Source organism: Cygnus olor, chromosome 2 (genome assembly GCF_009769625.2).
Source record: "Cygnus olor isolate bCygOlo1 chromosome 2, bCygOlo1.pri.v2, whole genome shotgun sequence".
In the NCBI taxonomy this organism is placed as follows: Eukaryota; Metazoa; Chordata; class Aves; order Anseriformes; family Anatidae; genus Cygnus; species Cygnus olor.
In genome coordinates, this window is record NC_049170.1 from 125171519 (window position 1) to 125195906 (window position 24388).

General features: G+C 39.6%; 1 protein-coding gene across 4 annotated transcripts in view; it reads left to right on the forward strand.

The window, feature by feature from the left end:
• Positions 1-1461: 1461 nt before the first annotated feature.
• The window catches only part of C2H8orf34 (chromosome 2 C8orf34 homolog), a 171912-nt gene continuing 148985 nt past the window's right edge, over positions 1462-24388 (forward strand). For all 4 annotated transcript variants that reach the window (XM_040545856.1, XM_040545855.1, XM_040545858.1 and 1 more), the window contains exon 1: positions 1462-3735. In XM_040545856.1, coding sequence (XP_040401790.1) covers positions 3667-3735 — 69 coding nt within the window. In that variant the 5' untranslated portion in view covers positions 1462-3666. The remainder of the gene's footprint in view (positions 3736-24388) is intronic.

Here is a 24388-nt window from a genome sequence, read left to right on the forward strand (position 1 = left end):
TAACTGCAATTGGTACCGCAAGTGCACATAACTTTGAAAATTCATTGTTCAGTGTTTGAACTGCAGAAATCTTATTCCTGAAAAATGGATGACATGACTGGAATTACATAGAATACTATGGAATTACTTAATGGAACCCTCCTCAAACTAAACATATCAAAACAAAAAGAACCTACCAAAATATCAATGTTACTGCACTTTTCTTCCTTTAGTGAGCAAGGAGAATGATGAGAAAACAACCAAAATACAATAGTTAATATGTCTGGATCTCAGATATTATAGGTGCAGCCAAAGGATAAAAACTGAAGAGAGTCATCACAAGCATCTTAAAATTACACACATACCCGTTTTTTATATCTTATATTTTTAACTTTGTGTGGTGCATATGATTTGAAATTGAGACTTCTTTCACTTTTTGATGCCTGTGTGCAAATTTCTGCAGTCATTTTTGTTCCTACAGTTCAGTCCAGTTTTACACAGATGTGCATACTGTATACTGTTCTTTATACCCAAATACATTCCTATGAATAAATGTTGTTTGGCTTTAACAAATATCTACAAAATGAAACAAGGATCATAGGATAGCACAATACAGAGACTATATTCCACAACTGGGCTGTGAAGTAACTGAGTGTTCAGTTGCTCATGCAAAAAAGATTGCTGAGAGCTGATTGGGACATTATAAATTTATATTAATTTTAATCCAGGAGGTTTTTGTTTTTTAAAAAATCTGATGCTTCAATATTAAAATGAAAGTTCATATTTAGAAGACCTGTGTTAATATCTATTTTAAAATAAACTGAGAAGACAAAAGGGACATACCCTGACTCTTGTGTTTATTTGTGAATCATGGGTATTTATTGATAGCTGTCTTAGTGTGACATATCTTAAATCTACCAACAGTTTTAGTGCTCTCTTTGAAAAAGAGTAAAAAACGCTAACAGTGAAGCTTCTTTTCCTACTCTGTCATGTCACTGAGCCTGTGCTCTCTGCAGGAGATACCTGCACTCCCATACTTCAGCACTCAGAACTTTCCGTTAGGGAGCTGCAGGAGACCTTCCGCAAGAGAACAGTTACACGAAGTTCTTGGTAAGGAACTGCCTAACTGAAGTGCCTAATCCATATCAAAGGATAACATCTCAGTTAAGTGTTATGGGAAAATGTGGATTTATGGGGGTGTGTTTGCTTGGAAAGCTAATTCTGTATTTTGCTTTAGAAGATTTCCCACCACAGCAGGATTGTTAGGGTGTCTCCCAAGCCACATAGTCTAGATTATATGTTCAGGGGATGGTTTAGAGAGGAAAAATGTCTAGGGAAATAAAATTACAAAAAAATTACAAACAGTATCAGAAAGATCCACCATCTTTGGAGATGGTCAAAAGCCTTCTGGACGCAGGTATAAGCAATTAGCTCTGGATGGCCCTACTTGAGCACAGGGTGTGGACCAGAAAACCTCCAGAGGTCCCTTTCAGCCTCAGCCATTCTGTGATTCTATGAAAAAGAAACAAAACACTGAAATGAACAACAAGAAAAAAAAACTGAAGTTTTAACACTGAGATCTTGGGTTCTATCTAATTGCACAACATGCAACTGTAGACAGTTAAGCTGTCTTTAAAATCTCCTTTAGTAAGTCCTCTTTCCTACTTGTATTGCAGATAGTCTTGTTTCTTTATTTCTCTTATTGGCCTCTGTAGAGTTTGCAGGTCCTGGTGCGGTCAGGTCTCAGCAGGTCCAGAAGCACTGCTGCTTTGAAAAGTCAGGCTGTGTAGGGCTGTGGAAACATATGTTCTCATTTTTGGATCGTGGGAGGGAGGCATCATTTTGCAAAGTGGGAGACTTTTATCTATTGGAGCAGTCTGGGTTATGGAGAGACTTGTGAAATTTTACAAACATCCTCATCTGATGGGAATCATTAGAGCCATTATAGAGAACCTGCATCACTGGCAATTACCCTTATGATTGTATGATCCTCATTAGACTGATTAAACTCGCTTAGCACCAGCCAAGGTAGCTGTACTTCAGTGGAGACAATATACTAAAACTTTGAGCTGATATGAATTTTAGAAGACTTGCTAACAACAGATTAGAAATCCAAATACAAAAAGGGCAATTCTTCCTAGTGCCAAGGAAGACAAAAACTCTGCCTCACTGGGATGAATAGTGAAGCTGAGCATGTTCCAGCAAAGCCGTTAAAGGATTCTACAAGCTTTTGCTTATGTTACAGGGTATGCAGCAAACTGTCTATATAACAGGCTTACATCTGACCTCCTTCTAGGTAGAGGCACAAGTTTTAGGTCAGTTAAGAGGTCTTTGAAGTCAAACAACAGTCAGTGTAGGAGCAGAACTCATGATCTTTTGACTCCTGACAAAATTCATCCTTCTTTAACGGTTTCTGAATCAGGAGAAGCTTGTGCTCTTGTGTTCGCAGAGCACAGCTTGACTGGCAGCGGGCAGCCTGATACAGCAGATGTGCCGAATGCTCCCAATACCTCCAATACCTGGGCATTCTTCAAAGCTGCTTTGAGCTTTTAAAAAATTCTCATGAAAATGTAAACTATGCCTTTTTTTTTTTTTTTAAATGAAAAACAGGTGAATGCTGGTACAGCAGAAACAGTTACTGCAGGATGTGCCAAATCCTGAGAAGAATATTTATGTTTGTTCTTCTCTGAAGAGAAATAATAACACAAACAGCTGTTCAAGACCCTGCTTGTGGAAAAGGTGGGGGAACTAATTACTTCCAGTGGAGAAAGAATAAATCCTGATGTAGCCATTAACTCACTACTCTGTGAAGCCAGCTAGAAATTTCTCATTTACTCCACCAGCCCTTGGCTACTGGAGAGAACTCGACACGACCCGTGACCAGCAAGCATCTACCGAGGTACCTGAACTATTTTATTAAGATGCTCGCAGCCGCAAACTGGGAATTTCATCAGGATCACGAGAAAGGTAGCGTTTTATGGTTGAAACACAATAAAAAACGCAGGAAAAGCGCTGGCTGTCCCTCTGCAAGCCCACAGTCCGCTCTGAGGTAGCCCAAGTTTGAGCGCAGCGTTCAAGCCCCTCAGGGCTGAACTTTGAGCCAGGGGAGCGTGTAGGGAATGGCTGGGCTGGGCAGGGCATGGCTGGGTAGGGCAGGGCAGCCCCCGCCTCCCGCCTCCCGCCCCCCTTTTGTCGCCGGAGCCCGGCCGTTAACGGGCGCCCAACGGCCGCGGCGCTGCCCGGAGCCCCCGGCCGCTGGCTGAGGGAGCGGCGCTGTGGCGAGGGCGGCAGCTCCAGCCGCGGCTGTGCCCGTAACCAAGGCGCTGCCAGGCGGGCACACGCACACACACCACACGCCACACGCACACACACCACACGCACAGTTCGGGGGCCGCCTTTGCAGCTCGTCCCCTCCCTGCACCATGCTCCGCTCCAGGCAGCGCCTGCCCGCGGCTCCCTGAGGGGGGCTGAGCCCGCCGCCCGCCGCCGCCGCCTCCAGCCCAGCGGAGCGGGCGGCTGGCGCCCGGCTGCTTCCTCCCTGCTCCCGGTTAGCGGAGTTAGCCCCGGCCCCGGGACTTCGGGCAGCCCTTGGGCGGCGGGGGGAGAGAGCCGGGAGCAGCCGGAGGGACCGCAGCAGCCACCGCCGCCGGGGGAGAGGAGCTCCAGCTCCCGCCTCCGGAGCTCTTGATGGCGTCTCACCAGCAGACCAGGATCCAAGCCTACCTGGAGAAGAACAAGATCGGGCCCCTCTTCGAGGTGAGGCGGGCTCCCCGCGGCCCCCTGCCCTGCCCTGCCCTGCTCCGCGCCGTGCCCCCGCGCCCCTCCGCCGCGCCCCGCAGCCAGGCTCCCCGCCGTGTGCCGGCGGGGCCGGAGGGCAGGTGCCGCTCCCAGCCCAGCCCGGGGACGCGGCCGGGAGGGAGACAGCCGGAGGGCTGCTGGCCGGGGAGCCCGCCCTCGGGACTCGGCTGTCCTACAAAAAACTCTGTGGCCGGCGGCTCTCCGGGTGGTTTTATCCGCAGGCGTACGCTTGGGAACCTTCCCTCTGCTCCAGGTTTTGCGTGGTGTTACGGAGAGGCACCCGCTTGGATTTGGAGATGCACAGATGTGCATATTTTACTATTTCTGTGCATGAGCTGTGAATACTTGGAATTTAAAAGGGTACTAGAGCAGTCACGCCTATTACCATTTCATCGTCCTGTTTCTCATACGATTTTTAATCTAAATGCACATACATTATTCTACTCTGGCAGTGTTATCCCGAGACACGAGTCTCCCTTTCTTGCTATTGAACTTGCTCTCAGTCAAGCTCACTACATATGAGATCTCTTTTATTCTGCTTTATAGGTACTGAGAGTATAGTGTGGTGGCTATCTGGTCATCAGTACAAGCTTTGGGTAGCCTTTGTCAGCCTGAATAACAGAGGGTGAATTATTTTTTTTAACCGTTTGCTGATGGTCAGTTTTTATATTTTGCATGGACTGAGGCTGGTACGACACAATACGTTGCTTCAGTGTCAGAAGTGTTGGATGTTTTCATTTTGCAATGAATAAAATCCTATTTGATCAAACTCTAACTGGGTACTACGGAACAGTTGGTGCTTTTTCTAGCCTGAGAATTCACAGAAACTGAAACATTTGTGCAGTTTAATTTCTGAACAAAAGCCTGTTCCAGTCAAGGCAGTTGCTAGGTCTGTGTAGGTAACTGACTCCTGCTTCTTTTGGTGGGAGTTGAATGCCTCGCGGTTGTTGAGGAGTTCGGCCTTGACAGCTGTCACTTTCTTCTAAATTTTCATTAGCTACCACATCGTTTTACACATTAAAATTCAGACGACTTGACATCACTTTTTTTTATGTTTCAACCTAGTTTCTCAGTAGTGTATGATGCTAATTTCTATTGTGGTAATAGTACGATGCTTTAGCTATCAACGGCAGAGAAAAAAATGAAGAAGTTGTGTTTGTTATAGCATTTCATACATTGCAAAATACTTCACTCGTCGCTATGATATAGGGATTTCATTGTGGCTGAAAGAGTCTATGGAAAGCTGTTCACATCCCTTAAATCTTGCAGACCGTCCACAGGTTGTTAGTGTGCTCCTGGACACCAGGAAGCGATTTTGTGTGTGTGCAAAATCAACTTAGACCCGAATACAGGAGTGGATACAAGGCTGTAGCATTCATGTAGCTGTCGAAAGTTACTGTAGTCCATAATACTAGGAAGAAAAGGATCATAATTCTCATCTCTCCGACTTCCTTATTATCCATTTAAGATCTACTTGTCTTATTTCATTTTGGTGATGTGCTTTTTATTATCAATGGTTTTTTGAAGATCTACAACCTGTGCTTGATCTTGTCTTCTGCTTACTAAGGGCTATGTGTTTTTGAAGTTGACAGGAATTGATCAAAACTACACATAGGGTCAAGCTTATGCTCTATATTAGTATTTCTATTATATATGCATTGCGGTGTAGTAAGAATACCATGTGCTCACAGTCAGCACATCAGTTTTTCATGTCTGTAAAAGTTCTGATATGTTGAGAGACCTGTGTTAATCTTTCATTCAGAAGCAGCCGGCATTTTCTTACACCACTTGTGTTTTTGATGCTAATTAATCACCAGTTGTCATAGATGACAGCCATCTTTTTTTTTTTTTTTTCAGTGAGTACTAATTTTCTAATACCAAGTCAGAACAGAGTAGACATGGATTCAATTTTCTGCTGTGTTATTTGCTGAGCAGGTTGTGACTGTAATTGCTCAATATATGCTTCAAGCCAATGTTTTAGGGACTGCATACAATAACATTGTGAAATTGAGGGCAATCACAGGAAAGAAGAAAGTGCAGAGAGAACATGGAGGCTTTTGAGGCGAAGGCAGGGATGGCGGTGCGCAACCAGATCATATTGCATACCTGCAGAAATGAAGATGCAGGGATCAGGAGGACTTAACACTACAGATCTTAAGACAATTCTGCGGGCACAGTGAGCTGATGGCTGGAGTACTCGGTGGCTTTCTGATGACGAGGTGTAATTCCCCTGTATTATAGTCAAGGGTGGTGCGTGCAATTAGTTGCCCATCGGTCATTCTGTTCCAGTTGCTCGTGCTTCTTCTCATAGTGTATCTTCTCTCCTTTCTGGCCTGCCTTCTCTTGACATCGTTAGGTCTTTGTACTTCATTAACCAGCAGTACCTATCTAAGAACATCTGTTCTTTTGGACTTCATCTTTTTTCACCTTCAGCTCATGCTGTATATGCAGATGAGTACACTTTTATTTCTCCACCGAATTTTTTAATGATTTGACACTTGAATTATCTTGCTGTGAAGGTGTTCAAGAGAAGTACTGGCATGTGAGGTGCAAGAAGACTATAGGCCCTCCTTTTGTTTAAAAAAAAAGTTGTTTCTATCTCTATAAAGAAAGGTGGGAGTAACCTTCTGGAGAAAGAATTAATGAGCAGAGGCTGACTCAGCAGGCATCAGTCTCCTGCTGACTACCAGAACCTGTTAACAGATAGTAGGAAGTCCTATCCAGTCAGCTATGAATGGTAACACACACGTTCACTTGACTCCAAGCATTTTTACTAGTTAAATTCTTATTTATGGCTTAAAGGTGGGAAGGAATGTGGGTGGGAACTAGTGTGTACATCTGAGACTGTGTCAATTTTAGGACTTAAGACAGATTGCAAAATAACTTAGATACTTCAGCCCCATCTCCCTATGTTGAATGTAGGTCCCGAAATATTTTTTGTCAGAATTGCTACTTAGCTGCCATTTCATTTTACAGGTGCTGAAAGTTTTTTGCAGGTAAAATTCCATGTGAACCTATAGGTCAACTTCTAGATGACCCAGGCCATGCAGGTGTTATTAGTACCGACAGTAAGCTTTTATGCTAACCCTCTAAATTCTGTCAGATTCTGTCAGGTTTCAGGAACTGACTTATCTATCCTGTTGTGTGTGTATTTTTTTCTTTTTGTTGTTCTTTTTTTCCACTTTGAAAGTTTAGACATCTCCTGTAAGAGTTTATTGGCATCTGGGAACACTGTGGTCAGACACCTAGTTTAGATTTGAGGAATGCCCTTTAGAAACACCTCTCTTCTGTGATTTTTGTGGCAACGCTTAGCATAGCACTACCTGGTTTTATTTATTTATTTTCCATTTGAGTCTTGGAATGTAAAAAGAATTCTAAATCTGAATTGTTTCTGTGATGAAGCTTCACTGTTGTTTTTTTCCATCTTTCTAAAATGTGAACAGGAGGTATGTGCCTAAAATTGGCTGGGACAGAGTATTCAGAATCTGCACCCACTCATTTCTGCCTGAGTGAAGTATTGACCCACTTTGCATTTCAAGCATCCAATCCAACAAATTCTTTTCTTGTGCTAATAATCTCAATGAATAATTGTAATGCCTATGAGTATCTATACATTTAGACTTCTGTGCAACTGCATCTCTTCGGCATTCAGTTGTGTTCTCATTTGGGCAACCTGACAGTTAGTTTCTACGAATTTGAAAGCTGGATCAGCACTCTTAAGAACAGCTTGCAATAAATCTTCAAGAGCTCCGAGATAAATTTAGTGTTTGGGAGTTTTCTTATTTATAGAACTGCAGCTAAAAAGAATCAGTCAGGTACATTGTTGTTATGCAAACCAGGAAACTGTAATTTGAGTTATAAAACGCCAAAATAACTTCTCGAAGTAAACATACCTAAGGATTTTTCTCAAAGTAATGTGGGCTTAGAACTATAATTTTTATTCTGAACAACATAAAGATTGTATTCACATGATCACACTTACCTTGTTTTCTTTTAGCAGACAAAATTCCTGAATCAAATACAATAGGAAACTTTTTTTTCCCTAAATGGGTTGTTACTATTAATGTATATTGTCCACCAACTTCTATTACTTAATTTAAATAAAGTAGCTATGTTTCTAGCTTAAACTTAAGCCTTAACATACCCTAGTGCACCTGTTTGGTGAATTACACTACTTATAGTGCACCTTGTGACTGAATTAGTCAAAGTTGGGAGTGAATTTTGGAGTATAGGCCATCTTCTGCAGCAACGTTTGCCTTCAGTTCTTAAATGTACAAATGTAGGGACAGTCAACTTCGGTGTCTCAGTTACTGGTTTAAGATTCCTCACAGTACCAAATTATTTTTTAAGGTATAGTATCTGTGATGTGATTGATAGGGATGCTTTCACACAGTTGTTTTCTTTTGAGCTTGCTCAAATTTCTTTTGTTCTATGTTGATGTTACGCTTAATTGGTTAGATTCTGTCCCTAGCATGGAAGAGTCTGTGTTCTGGATGATGTGAATTTATCCAGAGAAGCATTCAGTTTGAGGAATTTAGATGAAGCTTTTGAAAGACCAAGTTTTTCAGTACCTAGACATGATGAGCATAATTTGAAGTACTACCTGGTTATCTAGTGGCATTGTTTCAGCCCAGCAGTCCCCCCGTCTTTCAGAGGAGCCACTATAAGCTGTTTTTCAAAGGACGTGTGGAAGCTAGCAGTGGTCTGGAAATGCCTCAGTGTTACCCACGTTGGGGCTGGGGGATCGTAGGTAAATTTTAATTACTTTTTTTTTTGTTGTCTGCTGCAGTAGGACTTCGTGGTAGCCTTGATGTGCACTGAAGTAAAAGAAAGGGGAATGAAAGTCAAATGGAAAAAATGATGCAGAGATGTCCTTTGTTTTTCAGAGCGTTCACTATGCCTTCAACTAGTTGTCTTGGTAAAGTTGTCTTTAAGGGAAAACAAGTCAAAAACCATAATGCAAATGATAAACAGACCCTTTTCCATTAACAAACAGTTCCATGACCAATAACTTTGGTTTTTTCTTGAATTTTGTGACCATTAAGCTGCAACAGATGTCAGAAATCTTCCTGTGGATGAGACATGCATAATTCTTCTCTCCTGTGGAACAGGGTTTAAGAAAAGAGGTCCTCCCTGCATGAGATGATACGTTTTGGTCCTTCTACTTGACTAGCTAATCTCATAACATTTGAAAGAACTTGCATTTTTGTGATGTCTGTTCCTTTGAGAATTACTGAAATTAGTCAAAGGTTTAAAAATATTGGAAATAGATAGTGAAAGAGGTCATAGGTACAGGTGTGGTCACAAACATACACAATAATCACATAAACCTTGTTTCCAAAAACATTACTTTACCAAAAGGAAAATAGGAGCTTTCTTATTTGCTTTTAAAAATTCTTTTGGACACAAGATACACGAAGAAATCATTATTAAATGATTTAATCTGATTTAAATCATTAAGTCAGAGTTAAATTCTTTGTCTAACAGTAATAATCAAATGTGAAGACTTGTATCTAAAATATGAAATTACAAAAAGAAGGATGCATAATAGTTTCATTTTATGTTAACTTTTAATGTTTTTAAACCCGTAACATGACAATTACTTTGTTTCTTTAGATGGGGTGTAGAAGGCATAACTATCTTGCCATAAAAAATAAAAAAATAGCTGGGAAACTGAGGAATAGTTCTCAATTGAGTTGCTCAACATCAAGTACCAGTGGAGCCTGACAGCTCAGTGCTAAGGTCTAGCGCTAGTAGATGTTCCTGTTTAAAATAAAATGAGTCTAATATCTGCGCTCTAGGACATACGAGGGAACAATGATGGGTTTGGATTTTTGTCTGGCAATCTCTATAGTAATGAGTCAGCCTGGATCAAAGTAAGCCTATTATAACTGCTCTTTTTTCTTTGCTTTTTATTACATTATGAAGTCTCTTCCAAGTTTTGGATGATATTTAGTGCATGGTGTTAATTAAACCTGAAGTAAGCTCTTCAACTGTTTTGATTCTTTTGATTAATCCAATCTTTTGGTACAAAGGACAAATGTAAATGTCAAATATTAAATAAAAAACTTTAATGGCCTTAACTCAGACTTTAATTTCTTTCTAATGTACTCTTTGTAGTTACTGACTTATACTTTTCCAAGTGTGCTAGATGCTATCCATACCAGCGAGTGAGCTCTGTCAGCCTTCTGGCTGCTTTGGAGCTTCTGAGGGGGAGTACAATTCTAAAAGGGTTGGGCAGCCAGTACCTGAGACTGAACTCCTACTACATGTGATGTGCCTCTTCACTTTACGGAGCAAATGGGTTTCTTAGTTAACTTCTTTATTATGATGTTGACTAAACAGACACACCTAGAAGGATGCCTGCTGTTAGTGCTTGCTTCTTTAAAAAAAAAAAAAAAAAGTGTTACTTGGTAAACTGGAGCATTAAAATAATTGAGTTAGGAACATAATATTCAAGAGCATTTTAACATTATGTTCTATTACAGCTTGGCTCTAATTTTGAAGGTCTAATCAGCACTCTGTCTTTTTTCAATGTCTTTTCTTCCCACTCTGTCCTTCTCATTTTCTGTCTTGTTTATATCCACATCCTTTCACTGAATGTCCAGTCCTCCAGCAGCCAAATGTTTGTTTTTATTTTTTTGTTCCATCATTATCTCCTCTCTTTGCTATTCTTCTGCAGTTTTGTCTTGTTATTATGTTCTAACATACTCTCCCGTTACCTGCATTTCCATTCTGAAATTCTCCCTGTACACCCTCAGTTTCCTTTTACCTTTTGGTTTTGCAGACACAAAAAAGGAATAATTAAAAAAAATGATAGAGACTGATAATTTGTTATTGTGATTTGTTTTGTGATTTGTTTTAAATTGTTTTTTTGAAAAGTATATGTTCATTTGTATGAGTAAGAGATGTACTTTATCTCTGGATAAAGGGATGCGACTTCATATGTTCACCAACTTATGGAACAAAGACTACACAAACCCCTTATTGTCTGTAATATTCAGATAACCTCATTTTTATCTACTGTTATTTTCTGTTCTCATCCTTGTACAGATGCACACTTTTCGTATTCTCCTAGCTGTGAAATGTGAGAGAGAGATGTCTTCTCTGCTAAGAGATGATGCTTTTCTACCTGAAACCACGAGAAATAGTTAAAACCTAGCTGGAAGCAAAATCAGTTTGAAATAGAACTGTGGTAGGAAAATGTTTTTCTGTCTTGATGAAGGCATTGTACTGCTTGAGTAATCAGTGAAGGTTGTGAAAAGCAGCTCTCATTTGACAGGAGGAACAAAAATTTAATTCTGGGATGTAGGTAAGTATGTGTTTCAGGTGATTGTGCTCTTTATGTCTTTACCAACGTCACACAAGCGTCCATATCTACTCTCAGTATAGAGGGTAATACCCTTTTAAGAAGCTTGCAACGGACATGTTTTTGATGGCCTTAACTTTTGTGTCAGGTACCCTATGCCATGCTGTGTTAATTTCTCTTCTGGCTACTCCTTTTCACTGAATAGCTATTTTTAGTTCCATCCGTAAGTGTTCAGGGAGAGTCCTTAGGCTGAAGTTACGATGTCCCTCTTGTTTTGTTCTTCTGTTATTTTGGGCACTTCTCTTTCCTTATTCACATACAATTCAAGTATCATTTATAAATTAAACATACAGTTTCCAGTGAAACACCTCAGTTTTAAAGGTAACTCCAAATAGCAATGTGAGAAAATGTGCTACACTTATAGGAAATGCCCATACAAAATGAAGAACATGTGAACTTGCTTTTCCTTAAGTAGAAGACTTTTATATCAGTCACCTCTTGCAAAATTTCTGTCCATACAGAGTGTGGAAATTGCTACGTTCTTGTGTACTTACACGAAGGATTCTTTCTCTCTCTGCTTTTTGCCAGCTCTCTGCAAAATTCAATGAGTAAAATCACTCTATTCACACACCAGATTTCTCTATAGTAGCTGGAACAATAAGCTTATCAAGCTCTTTTGTTGGCTTCTGGAGGAGCTGGTTTCTGGGACAAGAATCATAAGAGTTTAGGTCTTTTCAGCTGTGAGTCTTTTTAATTAAATCTTTCCTCCCATTCGTACTTGTTTTACTCTTGTAGTTTCACACTCAGAGCCACAGGTTCAGAGGCTGATCTAATTGCCAGCTGCTGCAGGTCCTGTGTCTTCAGCCCTGGTTGCCCAGTCCTGCTGCTCTCACCAGTATGAGCACTGGTGGTTTTCTGATACTACAGCTGTCCTGTTTGGGAAGTTGAAATGGAAGAAAAGGAAGTCTGCAAAGTGAAAAGGGTTCTGTTGGTTTAGCTTGGTGGCTCAGCCTGTGGGCTGTTGAGGAGTGCACTGATGGCTCAGGAGAGAAAATGTGCGTGGCCAGAGAGTGAGGGCAAAGAGGAGCGCAGCTGCCTTCCTCTGCAGCAGCAAGCTGTGATGAGCGTAAGTGATCTCTGTATCACTCCCTGAGTTTAAGTAACTGCTCAGTCCTGTGTACCACAAGCTTATGTGCTTAAGTTAGCTTCATATTGCTGTTGACTTTTAAAGGTGCAGTTCCTCATAGGTGAGGAGAATGTCACGGATCCCAGCCTAGTCCCGTCTGTGAAGGAGCAGCAGAGGGAATTGAATAATTAAGGAAGACGGCCTAATGAACGAGGAGGAAATGGACCATGTGAATAACGCTGAATGTGAAATGGAAGGGGATGGGATACAAAGATTAATGCTGCATTGCCAACACATTATTTTTCTTTTCTATTTGTTTCTAATAATATTGTTCTCTACAGTTATGTGGAATCTGTGCTTTTTTATTTTTTCCTTGTAAGAAAGGTACTGGTGCTTGTGGTTGCTGAGAGGCAAATAGAAGAACATATAACTTCTCATCTAAAGAAATGTGCATGTTTTGCAGTGTCTGACTCAGACTTTTAGTACTTGATCATAGCAATACTGCTTGGGTATAGATTTGCCGGGGAGTTAAAGGTGTCTTTAGCACTTATATTATCATGGGCTGCTGTACCACAAACTCCTTCATCAAGATTGCATTGCAGTACAATTTGGTGAGCATTGCATCTCTGACATTTGTATGAGTAGAAGAGTAAAGTGGTGATTGTGGAAGATTCTCTGGTCAGATATCTATCTCAAAGAAATTTGGAATGATCCTTTAAGATCCTTCCTAAGTGCAGAAAAAAAAAAAAATAAAGATTCTTTTCCTTACTGTTCTAATCAGAACAGAAGTGGAGATGCCCAGGAATACACAAGCTGAGGACAAGGACACAGTTTGCAGATGCAGAAATCCCTCTGGGTCTGCCATCATGAAGCATCATCCATAACTGCTCTGAGGATGAACTCTGTTCAGGACTAACCTTGTAGAGAATGCAGGCTGCAACTTACTGAGTGTCTTGTTAAGACATGTACTTCTGCATGATCTAGAGCCCCCAGAAAAAAAAAAAATTAGATTGCAGAGCTCCTCCTAAGTGTGCCTTAGTTCAGAATAATGCCTGTAGATAATAATGCCTGTAGTCTAAGATGTGTAAATATGTTGAAGCTATTGGGAGACGAAGGCGTAATGTAGACTTACCAATATGGAAAAAAGGAGAGATACACAAGGAGAAGACTAAATTACTGGAGCATCAGATTAAACCTAGATTGCTTATCCTGTGAGGCAAGAATACCTGAAAGAAAAAGATAGCAGGGATGAAAAAGGAACAAAGGTAAATAAGAAACTCAAGATATTTTCCTCTGTGTTTTCCTATGGTAATAGAGGAAAGATTAGAAGAATGAAGTTGTCAAAAATGAAGATCCACTTAACATTTGCTTAAACACCGAAGAACTCAAGAGTCAGGAGAGGAAATAAAAGCACCCAGTAGGTAGGGTATTGAAATGGTGTTCCATTATCTGGCTTCTGTTCCTGCTTGTGCAACTGTTGTCCTGCTGCATTGCTCACATGTATTATTCTGTGCTTGTGTTTCCCCTTCCTTTATCTGTCTTGTTTATCTGCACGAAGACTGCAGACTCCTTTGGTTCTTACAGGTCTCATTTGGTTTAGGAGCTCTCAGCAGGGCTTGGGCTCATATGGCCCTTTGGCTTCCTGCTCTTTCTTTGTACTGCCTCAGTGCCTGACAGTGCTATTAGTCCCATTAATTGGTTCCATGTGTTGTTGTTTGTTTTTTTTTTTTAATTGGACTTTTTTTCCTCCCTTCTCCCTTTCTCAGTGTGGCCCTTCAGAGTATTGAGAAGTCTCAAGGCTGCAGCACAGGCCATGTGAGCACACCCTGTTCCCACAGGGAGCTCTGCTGTAGCCACCGAGGCCCTGATTTACAAGAGTAAGGCCTTCACTCGTAACCAGGCAGAGCTAGTCTAACATTAAATTAGCAGCAATCAAATCATCAGGAAGCTTTAATTGGACAATCACTGTCAGGGGTGGGAAGTTACTTGCTGTGTCAGAAACAAACAAAAACATACATGAGTGATTTGCATGCATTGTTTTCTAAATAAAAAGCATTGGAGAATGAGATTAATAATGCTTTGGCTGTTATTAAAAATAGCTCTGCAACCCAAAAACTTAGCACGTCTTCTAAAATTACCCAGATCTCAGCTTCTAGAGATGAAGTGATTCTTACTTGCCTAAACCATTGCAGTTTTGACGATAGAAGTATCTGATGAGAAATGATGGACTAACTGCAGTTAAAGGTACAACTCAGTTATGTTCCCTTAAAAATTACCTTTTACTACCAGCTGAAAGTTCTCAGTCATAGTACAGTAATACTTACTTAAATATGCAGTAATAACATCTTGATTCTCTAGCTTTCTTGTAAAACATAGTCCTCTAGTCTTTTGTTTGAAAACCTAACCCAGAGGACAGCTCGTGGATGCACAGTGTAGGTTAGTGTCCTGTGTAGGTTAGCGAGGACACGCTGAGTAGATTGCCTGTGACAGTTTACAGGAAGGAGATATTTGAGGCGCAAATGACAATTTTTTGAAATACACTAGTTTTGTTTATATGCTGCAGTTACCTTGTTTGAACCAGATGGTTATTTTAATAAATTGATCCATATAATTTAATTATTAGAGCTCATGATTTCTGATGACTTCTTTTAATACTGTTATTTTTCCTTTTTACTTCCATCTTTTTCTTGTGAAAATATTTAGTCATTAACTTACATTTTTATTACACAGAGCCCTATATTCATAATTTTTCTTTTTTTCATGCTTATGCTTTGCATAATGTAAAAATGGCTTTATTTTTGTGTTCATATATGTAACATAGGTTAAATAACTGACTGAAAAGTACATCCTGATTATGTAAGCTGATATTTATTTAGCTGTCCCCATTATCTCAGGACTACTTTGTTTGTGGGCACGATATGTTAAGTGTCAGCTTTAAGCCTCTGCAGCCAATGCACTTGTTCTCCCAGAGGCCAAACAGAAGTATCTAACATCCCCTTATTTCAGGGACTCTTTTCAGTTCAGTATTGACGTAGTTTTCAGCTGCTCTTGAAAGCTAGTGTGAGGAAGATTTTTTACATTACGTACTTTGGTGAAGAGTCCATAAAGACTTGAGCATTCAAGCAACTTTTTGATGGAACAAATCAGGAGTAATCCATGAGACAAATCTTGAAGGTACAATGATATACGTATTTCAGCTTTTTTTTCCCAGTAGCATTGCATATGAATCTGGACTTGAATAATCTAATTTTCAGCCATAAGATCTGGTGTTACACTGAGAAGTACAAAAGAAAAAGATCCAATAATACGATTAACAGTAGTTGGGTCACTCATACTTTGGCTCATGTCTTCATATATGTTTCCATATGTGTCCTTAGAATGCAAGGTATGCTATGTTAAATTCCTTCCTAATGTTATGATGATGGGCAGATGTGGGTGAATCATAGAATATCCCGAGTTGGAAGGGACCCACAAGGATCATCGAGTCCAACTCCTGGCTCCACACAGGTCTACCCAAAAATTCAGACCATATGACTAAGTGCACAGTCCTAACACTTCTTAAACTCCGACAGGCTTGGTGCCATGATTACATCCCTGGGGAGTCTGTTCCGGTGCGTGACAACCCTCTGAGTGAAGAACTTCTTCCTAATATCCAACCTGAACCTCCCCTGTCGCAGCTTGACACCATTCCCGTGGGTCCTATCACTGGTTACTAAAGAGAAGAGATCGGTGCCTGCCCCTCTACTCCCCTTGTGAGGAAGCTGTAGACTGCGATGAGGTCCCCCCTCAGTCTTGTCTTTTCCAGGCTGAACAGGCCAAGTGACCTCAGGCACTCCTCACACGTCTCCCCCTCTAGGCCCTTCAACATCTTTGTAGCCCTTCTCTGGACACTCTCCAATAGTTTCACATCCTTTTTGTACTGTGGCATCCAGAACTGCACTCAGCACTCGAGGTGAGGCCACACCAGTGCAAAGCAGAGCGGGACAATCCCTTCCCCTGACCAGCTAGCAATGCCGTGCTTGATGCATCCCAGGATACGGTTGGCCCTCCTGGCTGCCAGGGCACACTGCTGGCTCATATTCAACTTGCTGTCAACCAAAACCCCCAGATCCCTCTCTGTGGGGCTGCTCTCCAGCGTCTCGTCGCCCAGTCTGTACGTATAGCCAGGGTTGCCCCTTCCCAGGGGCAGGACACAGCACTTGATCTGATAGCGTAAAATTTACAGCCATCGTTTTTGGAAGACAGCAACCTGCAAGTTAAAGCAGACTAGAAATCTGTTATTCTTTTGTTGTTGTTGAAAAGCACAGATCCTTTAAACCTTTAAGTTTAATAAATTGAAATGTTTTGCTAAAGCCGCCTGCAGTGTTTTTGTGATGAGTTGACTTTGAACTATACTTACTTGGCTGACCTGCTTGATGTTTTGGTTGTCTCTGTAAGCTCCTACAAGCTATCTCTGTGGCTTGACTGTAGAGAACAAACCGATAAATCATTTGTGGAAAACATAGGCCATCAAGATCAATGACACTTATTCTGTCCTCCCTCTTCATTGTTCTCTTTTGCATTGACCGGTAGTGGTTGCAAGCTCAAGACCATCCATGTAAAATTAAATCACTGCACAGGAATGCAAACGAAGTAGTAGTGCATTTTCAGAAGTAGTGTTAAAAATGTTTAATACTTCTGGTTATAAAAGTGGGTATTGCTGTCGGCTAAAGCTAGCTATTCTAAATTGCTTTAGAATTGAGTAAGTCCATGATAATAGTGTTACACCTGCATTACTACATTTTCCTGGAGATGAACTACTAAATTAGATGAACTATTAAAATAAATTTAAAAAAAAAAAAAAAGGCTATTCCTGGAACTTTCAGAAGAGTATTTGGCCAAAGTGTGGACTGGGAATAGATGGGCATTTAGTCACCACCAACAAATTCCTTTAACTTTGTTTATGTCATGTTACCATTTGTGTTCAACTGTAATTAAGTCCTAGGTATTTTGAGGCTTTTTCTGATTAAAAAAAAACAAACAAAACAAACAACAAAAAAGGAAGCATTTGAATTTAAGACATTATTAATGATAGGTATTTTCCTGTAAAAGTGCTTGAATGTTTTTTCCATAACTACTTTTACAGTGTTTTTGTTTAATATTTGAGCATATAAAAATTGCCATATTATTACAGAAAATGGGATCTGATAATAATAACGGGCCATTATAATAGTCAAAATGTCCTTTTAGCATCTTTTTGCTATATTTTTATTGGAACACTCAGTTTGTTTCTTTTAGTGTTCTGGAACATCAAAATAATTGTGTGACCCAGGCTCATTTAAAGTGTTTCCAAATTTCAGTAGTACTTCATTATAGTGCTTAAATCCAAATCTGGTAATAGTAACAGGCCTGTTGATTGATGCAACATTGAAGAACGTAGACTTTGTTTAGATGCCTGGTAAAATTCATCAGTTTCTTACAGAGAGCTCTGCAAGTTTTAGACAATCCATAATTCTTTTCTCAGTTGAATTCAGAATTGTTTATTGATGTATATCAATAGTATTTATATATATATATATATATATATATTTGTGGGAAAAAGGAACACTATATGTGCTTCCTACCAGATGGTTGATTTTTGCATTTAAGCCAGTATTTGAGCGTTATTTTTATATTTTATACAAAAGCTGTTCAAATAGTGATATTCAAGTTGAAAGGGAAGCTGTGTGAGTTTCATGGAATGTGTTTTATGAGTATGAGATTACTGTGATTTATATAAAATGAACCACAAGTTTCTGCAAGCAATTATAAACCTTTCAAGTATGGTGTTTTGTGTTTTTTTGTTTGTTTGTTGTTGGTTGCTTTTTTTTTTTTTTTTAAGCGTAGTCTTTTAACATAGGAAATGAGATTTGCGAAAGAAAAACAAACAAGACATTTATCTAAATAAGAAATGAAGAGGACAGAACCCAGTTATGTGCCACTACAGTTCAGGGACAGGTACAGCCCCTGCATTTAGCAGAGCCTGCATCAGCCCTGCAGCTGTGTAGGTGAATGTTTGGAAATGTGCAGTTGGCATTGGACCATCTCCTCCGTTAAATGTGTGCCTGGCTGTAATCCACTGTATCCAACATCTATTGTATATCGTCAACACAGTTAGATATTTTCCTGTGCAGAGTACAGGAAACACACTGTTCTTTCACTTCAGTTAATCAGTTCTCTTTTGCTGAAGAGAGTGGTTGTTTTCTGGGGCCATGTTCTCTGGGCACGATTGTAGGGCATCCAGCCTGAGAGGAGGAAGTGTCTGAGGCATGTCCTCCAGTGCCTCTTGCTATGCAGAAGCTGTGTGGGGATCTGTTCTTCTCATGTATGGTGCTTCAGAGGAAGAGACTTTGTAATACAAGGACTCTGGAAGGCATGGGAGTATGGTAAGACGCTTGTCTCTTCTGATAGTGATCAGATCTCTCTCTGATTTGTAACACCACCTCTGTAAATGCAATTGTGTGCTGGTTAGAGGTATTTTCTGGCACTGTGATTCCAGTAGCAAAACCTGGGTGGGGAAAAAAAAACAAAACAAAAAACAACAACAGCAACAACAACAACAAAAAAACAGTTAACAGTTTTATTACTGGTTACAAGGTGATGTAACAATGTCTTTGCATAGGGAATTGTTTGGGTGTAGAAATAACTTGATTAACGCACTGTCCTGATAAAAGAGCTCAAAAATGAATCTTTGACATCCTTCAGGATTAGAATAAAATACAGTATTTTTTAAATAAAGCTAAACGTTCTGTGGATAACAGGATTATTCTTAATATAACTGCTGAGTTATGTCTGCCAGTTTCTGTGTTTCTATGCCTTTAAGGAATTCAGTGGTATTTTTTTGCTGGGTATATTTCAAGATGTGCAAAAGGAAGGTAATAGGCTATCCTTCCTATATGTAGTTTAATCCATATCAGCTGAAAAATTCCATTATCTTTATATTGTATTTTCATCTGCTGGTTGCAACAAGGGAAAGGTGCTGTACAGTGCTAGAAATAGTCCAGACACGTTGCAAATGAGAACTCCTGGTAGATGAGGTAAGCAAATAAATGTGTAGAGGGGATCTGAGAAGAATGGTTGGAGCATGTTTTTTCAGAAGGTACTTCTTTGCAAGCATAGATTTTATTTCGCGTTGTAGATATTACTGAGCAGGCAGTTAGACAGCTCACTGTTTGTCTTCAGTAGGCTCCATATTCTCCAGGGTTTAATCCTCAGACATGCCAGGTGTATTTTTATTCAAACCTTTGACGCTAAAGGGTCCTGCTTCTCAGGGGAGACCCAGGCAGCAGTGTGAGGATTGTTCCATGAGCTTGGGCCACTTGCGCAGACAGAGGCAATGCCTGTACCTTCTCAGGGCTCAGGCAGAACAATGAATCTGGTAGTTCTAGCAGCAAACAGCTTGGGAACCCCAGAAGGTGGCTGGAGACATGGGGCCCATAGTAGCTCTGTGATAACCTTTCCTTCTCCTGGTTCTGCACTTCTCACATCTGATTCTTCATTGTTCATGTTGTACTTGAAACCGTAATACTTCTAGCCTGAACTGCTTAGGTCAAAATTGACACCTATGTCTTTTTTTCCTGTGTGTGCCTGATACTCAGTTTGTTTTTTAGTTTGACTATTGTGGGTTATTCGTTCTCAGAGGTTTCTCTGCTTTGAGCAGCAGAAGTGTCTATTTTAATTTAACTTGAAATGAAGAGATTATCTGTGAAGGCAAAGCATGTTAGAAATCTGTCTGAATTTTGAAAATAATATTAAGAAAAATAAATAAAAAAAATCATTAAGGCAGTTTCTCTGTCTTCTTCCTCACAAATGGGGGAAGTTATACAAGTAATTTTGACTTAACTGATGGATGTTCAAAATGCACATGGAAGCAATCACAGGCAGATTTTACTTCCAAGTGGACTAGAATCACTGATGTGTCTTTCCAGTTGGGCCTGAAGTCAAATATAGGTACACCAATATCATAACAGTTGCCAGTATCATATGCTAGCATGTAATAGATGTTAGTACATGAAATGGTAGAAGACACTCTAGAGTATAGGTTTTTTTTTTTTTTGTTTTTAAAAGGTAAATATTGATTTTTTTAGTTATCATAGTTATTTAGGTACTTATTGTTGTATTATAAATTCATGTATTTATTATCAAACTTTATTATTGTATCGGTGTGCTGATGGCTTCTGCATGGCAAAAGATTACTGTATTCTTGCATTTAATGAAACCAAATCTTTTCATTCTGATTTCATTGTGGGTTTTGCAATTTTTTTCACCGGAAAGTACAAATGTGTATTTAATTAAACAAAAACTTCAACTACACCAAACTGAATACATTTTAAATTACTACTAATGTAAAAGTGTTGCTTAGAAATTGTAGTAGCAAAGAAGGAGATTTTTATATTTGCGATGAGCACAGAGTATGGGCTGTGTAGAACCAAACCGAACAAGGTTGTGTGTTCCCAAAGGCATTTGTGAGCTATCCGGTATCCGCTTGCAAATAGTCTTCAGTGGCTTTGCTGATTACTCTGGTAAGATATTGTGTATCTTGTTTTACCTGAAGAAGGCAAATCAGGGTAGCCTTTCCTGTAGCAGGGAAAAAGGATACAAGTAGCTTTAAAACAATCAAGTAAATGTTTATATGTGAAATATCCTTTTGTATTTTAACATGCTGTATTAAAACTATTCTGATCACTACTCCTTAGTTTTATTTAAGGAGTTCTAGCCACACTTGCAGTATATAAATTCTACAGATATAAAAGAACCCTTTGTATTTTGCTGTGGTGAAAATGAATATCCCGATTTTTCTATGGCAACAAATTCTGACCTTTCTAGTTCAGAAATCTCTGTTGTATTGGTGCATAATAAACATTTAGTTCTATTTTAAAAGCTGATTACAAAATTGGTATGAAGTCTTATGAGACCAAGTCAGCCTCTCACAGGTAAATAATAGGAAATTAAGATGCATATCTGCATAGATATTAATCTTTTCAAAATGCATGAATAAAACTTGTGATTAGACTATTAGCAACAATTATTTAGCTGCTTTACTAGAGAAAAATCTGTAAATGAAATAATTTAAATTCTAAGCATCTGTTAACTTCATTACTTGAGTAAATATAGGGTTAACTTTGACAGCTAAACTCAGGATAATTAAATCTGTGTTAGAACTTCCCTACTTAGTCCTCTGGTAAGTCCTGTCCTCAATTTTGTATGACTGTAATTGCTGGATATTATTTGAACTTCCCTATGAATAGTTTAATTTATTTTTTTTTTTGGTCAAGATTAAAAAAAATCATTTTTTGTAATCATTTTAATACATAGAACAAATACAGAATATTTAATAACTTTGGCTACATAACTGGAAAGTAAAATTTATTTAAACATCATCTCATGTTTATCTTTCTATACAGCTTGAGTAAATGTGATGATGTTGTAACGCAATGTTCCTCGTATCCTTTTTCCATGGGAGAAGTAATATTGATTTGCCTTTTACAGATAAAGCAAGATATACTGTCTCTTGTTCCAAAAGCTATCAGAACAGTGTCTGCTAATGGACACCTGACAGCTGTGAATATTTATTTTTCTGCCATCATGGGCTCATCTGTCTGCTGCTTCATGATGTCCATTATCCAATGGTTTATATATTATGTGTTACTTGCATGGGCTGGTGAAAGTGTGGAAGACATTCAGGTGGCAGTTTGCAGAGGCAAACTTCATATTCTGGAATGATCAGGCCAAGGCTTCATTGAAAATATGGCTTTAATGTCTGAATGAGATTTTGTGTGTGTGACACTAACTTTGGCTTTACAGCATGTCTAAGGGATTAATGCTGGGCACACAGTAGGCATGGTCAGAGAACACCAACTCTATAAGACCTCTGAGGAGGTACGAATCTCCACAACTGTTTACATCTAAGGATTCTATTATATGGACAGAAGATCCCATAGTGGCCTTACAAAACCAATATTCTAAATCCTTTTTGAGTCATTACTCTTTAAGTGTGAGACTTTAAACATGTTAAATGTGTTTCATATGTCTTTAAAAATGATGAACTTTTATACTTGAAAGGTCTCTAACTTTGAGAAGCTCAAGCTAATCTATATGAATCCAATCCTATTCAGAAACCTGAAATCCAATGTCACTATCACCTCTCTCTTCCTGCAGCTGGGGCTGCTTGCCACAATTTTGTATGCAGCCAAGATACAAATTTTGTTCATAATAATCTAAAGCTCTTAGGTACTTTCATCCTGTAACTTCATGCAGTCTAACACTGTCTATTCCCAGCTGTTATTTTTATTATACTTCAGAGCATTCTGTCCCAGGTATCCTGTTGTATTTGTGTATGAAAGCACCATCCAAAGCCTTAACTGGGAAAGCAAAGAACCTGTTTACCCAGGGTTTGTGTTTTTATGTTGATTTTTAATTTTTATTATTACTATTTTTTATTTAATTTTAGAGCACTCCATCTTTTCTAGAAGATCAGAAACTGTCTTTCTTAAAAAAAAAAAAAAAAAAGCACAGATCAAAGCTTACTTCTTAAATTTAAGGTATGGTTAGAAGAAATAACAACAGAATCCTTCTGTTGTTCACTTGCTCAGAGACTGTGATATCCTGTGCTCAGTGTCCTGTTCAGCCTGCAGGGATTAGACATACCTCCCACCTCCTTGCAGAGCAATGTCAGCAAGCTGTAGTATGGTTATTTAGGCAGCTGCCTTAAAAAAGCAACCTTGCATTCTGGTCACTTCCCCATGATTGGCTTTGTTTGATTCTGAAGTGTTTGGATAAAAAAAGTGCATTCCTAAAGTGTATCAGATTACAGAGGTTCACTTACAGTTTCTGTACCTGGGGTACTGTCAGGTCAAACAGATGGTATGAATATTACGGAGACTGTCAAGAAGTGATTTTAGTTTGGGGTAACTAAATTTCCCTGAACTCTCAGTTAAGATACTGAAATCTTTTATTGGCCCATGGTGTCCCCAGTGCAGTCATGCATAAGCCTGCAAGCCTTAAAATTATTGTTTGAAATCTGGTAATAAAAACTTTAATTTTAAATGATTGAACTGAAAATTAAAAAGATTCACTCACTCTCTTTTGTAATAAGCCATGCTCAAAAAAAAAATCTATTAGATTAAAATCATCCATTTGATTGTGCTTATACTTCAGAATTAAATTTATTGTAAGGACCCTGATTAAATAAAGTAGGTATGTCAGTGGGTAGAAACATTATTTCTAATTCTAAATTTATGGCCAGTGTATGATTCTGGTATCTTAGTTTAATGAGTAATTTCAGAACAGTTCATGTAGTAAAGCCACTTCCTAAATACTGCTATGCAAGTGATTTGATTTCAAGTTCAGTCCAAACCATGAGTTGGGTCACAGCCTCAAAATGGTCCAAAAGGTCTGAAATTGTATGCTGAAATTTGTACTTGGGCATTTTAATAATACTAGGATTTCTTTTTTTTAGTCTTGCAAAATCACAGAACCCCAGAATGGCTGAAGTTGGAAGAGGCTTCTGGAGGCCATCTGGTCCAACCCCTCTGCTCATGCAGGACTACCCAAAACAGGTTGCCCAGGACCATGTCTGGGTGGCTTTTGAAGATCTCCAAGGAGGGAGACTCCACAATGTCTCTGGGCAATCTGGGCTGGTGCTTGGTCACTTGCACAGTAAGGAAGTGCTTCTTGATGTTTAGATGGAACCTCTTGCTTTCCAGATTGTAGCCATTGCCTCTTGTGCTGTCACTGGGCACCACTGAAAAGAGTCTGACTCTGTCTTCTTTACATTTCCCCTTCATGTATTTATAGACATTGATGAGATCATCTCTGAGCCTCCTTTTCTTCAGGCTGAACAGTCCCAGCTTCCTTAGCCTCTCACAGGGGATGTGCTCCAGTTTCTTGATCATTTTGATAGCCCTCTGCTGGCCCCTCTCCAGTAGCTCCACGTCTCTCTTGTATTTGGGGCCCAGAACTGGACACACCACTCCAGATGCTATCTCACCGGTGCTGAGTAGAGGGGAAGGATCACCTTTCGTGACCTGCTGGCAATACTTTGCCTGATGCAGCCAAGAATACTGTTAGCTTTCTTAGCAGCAAGGGTGCGTTACTGACTCACGTTCCTCTTGGTGTCTTCCGGGACTTTTTCTACAGAGCTGCTTTCCAGCTGGGCG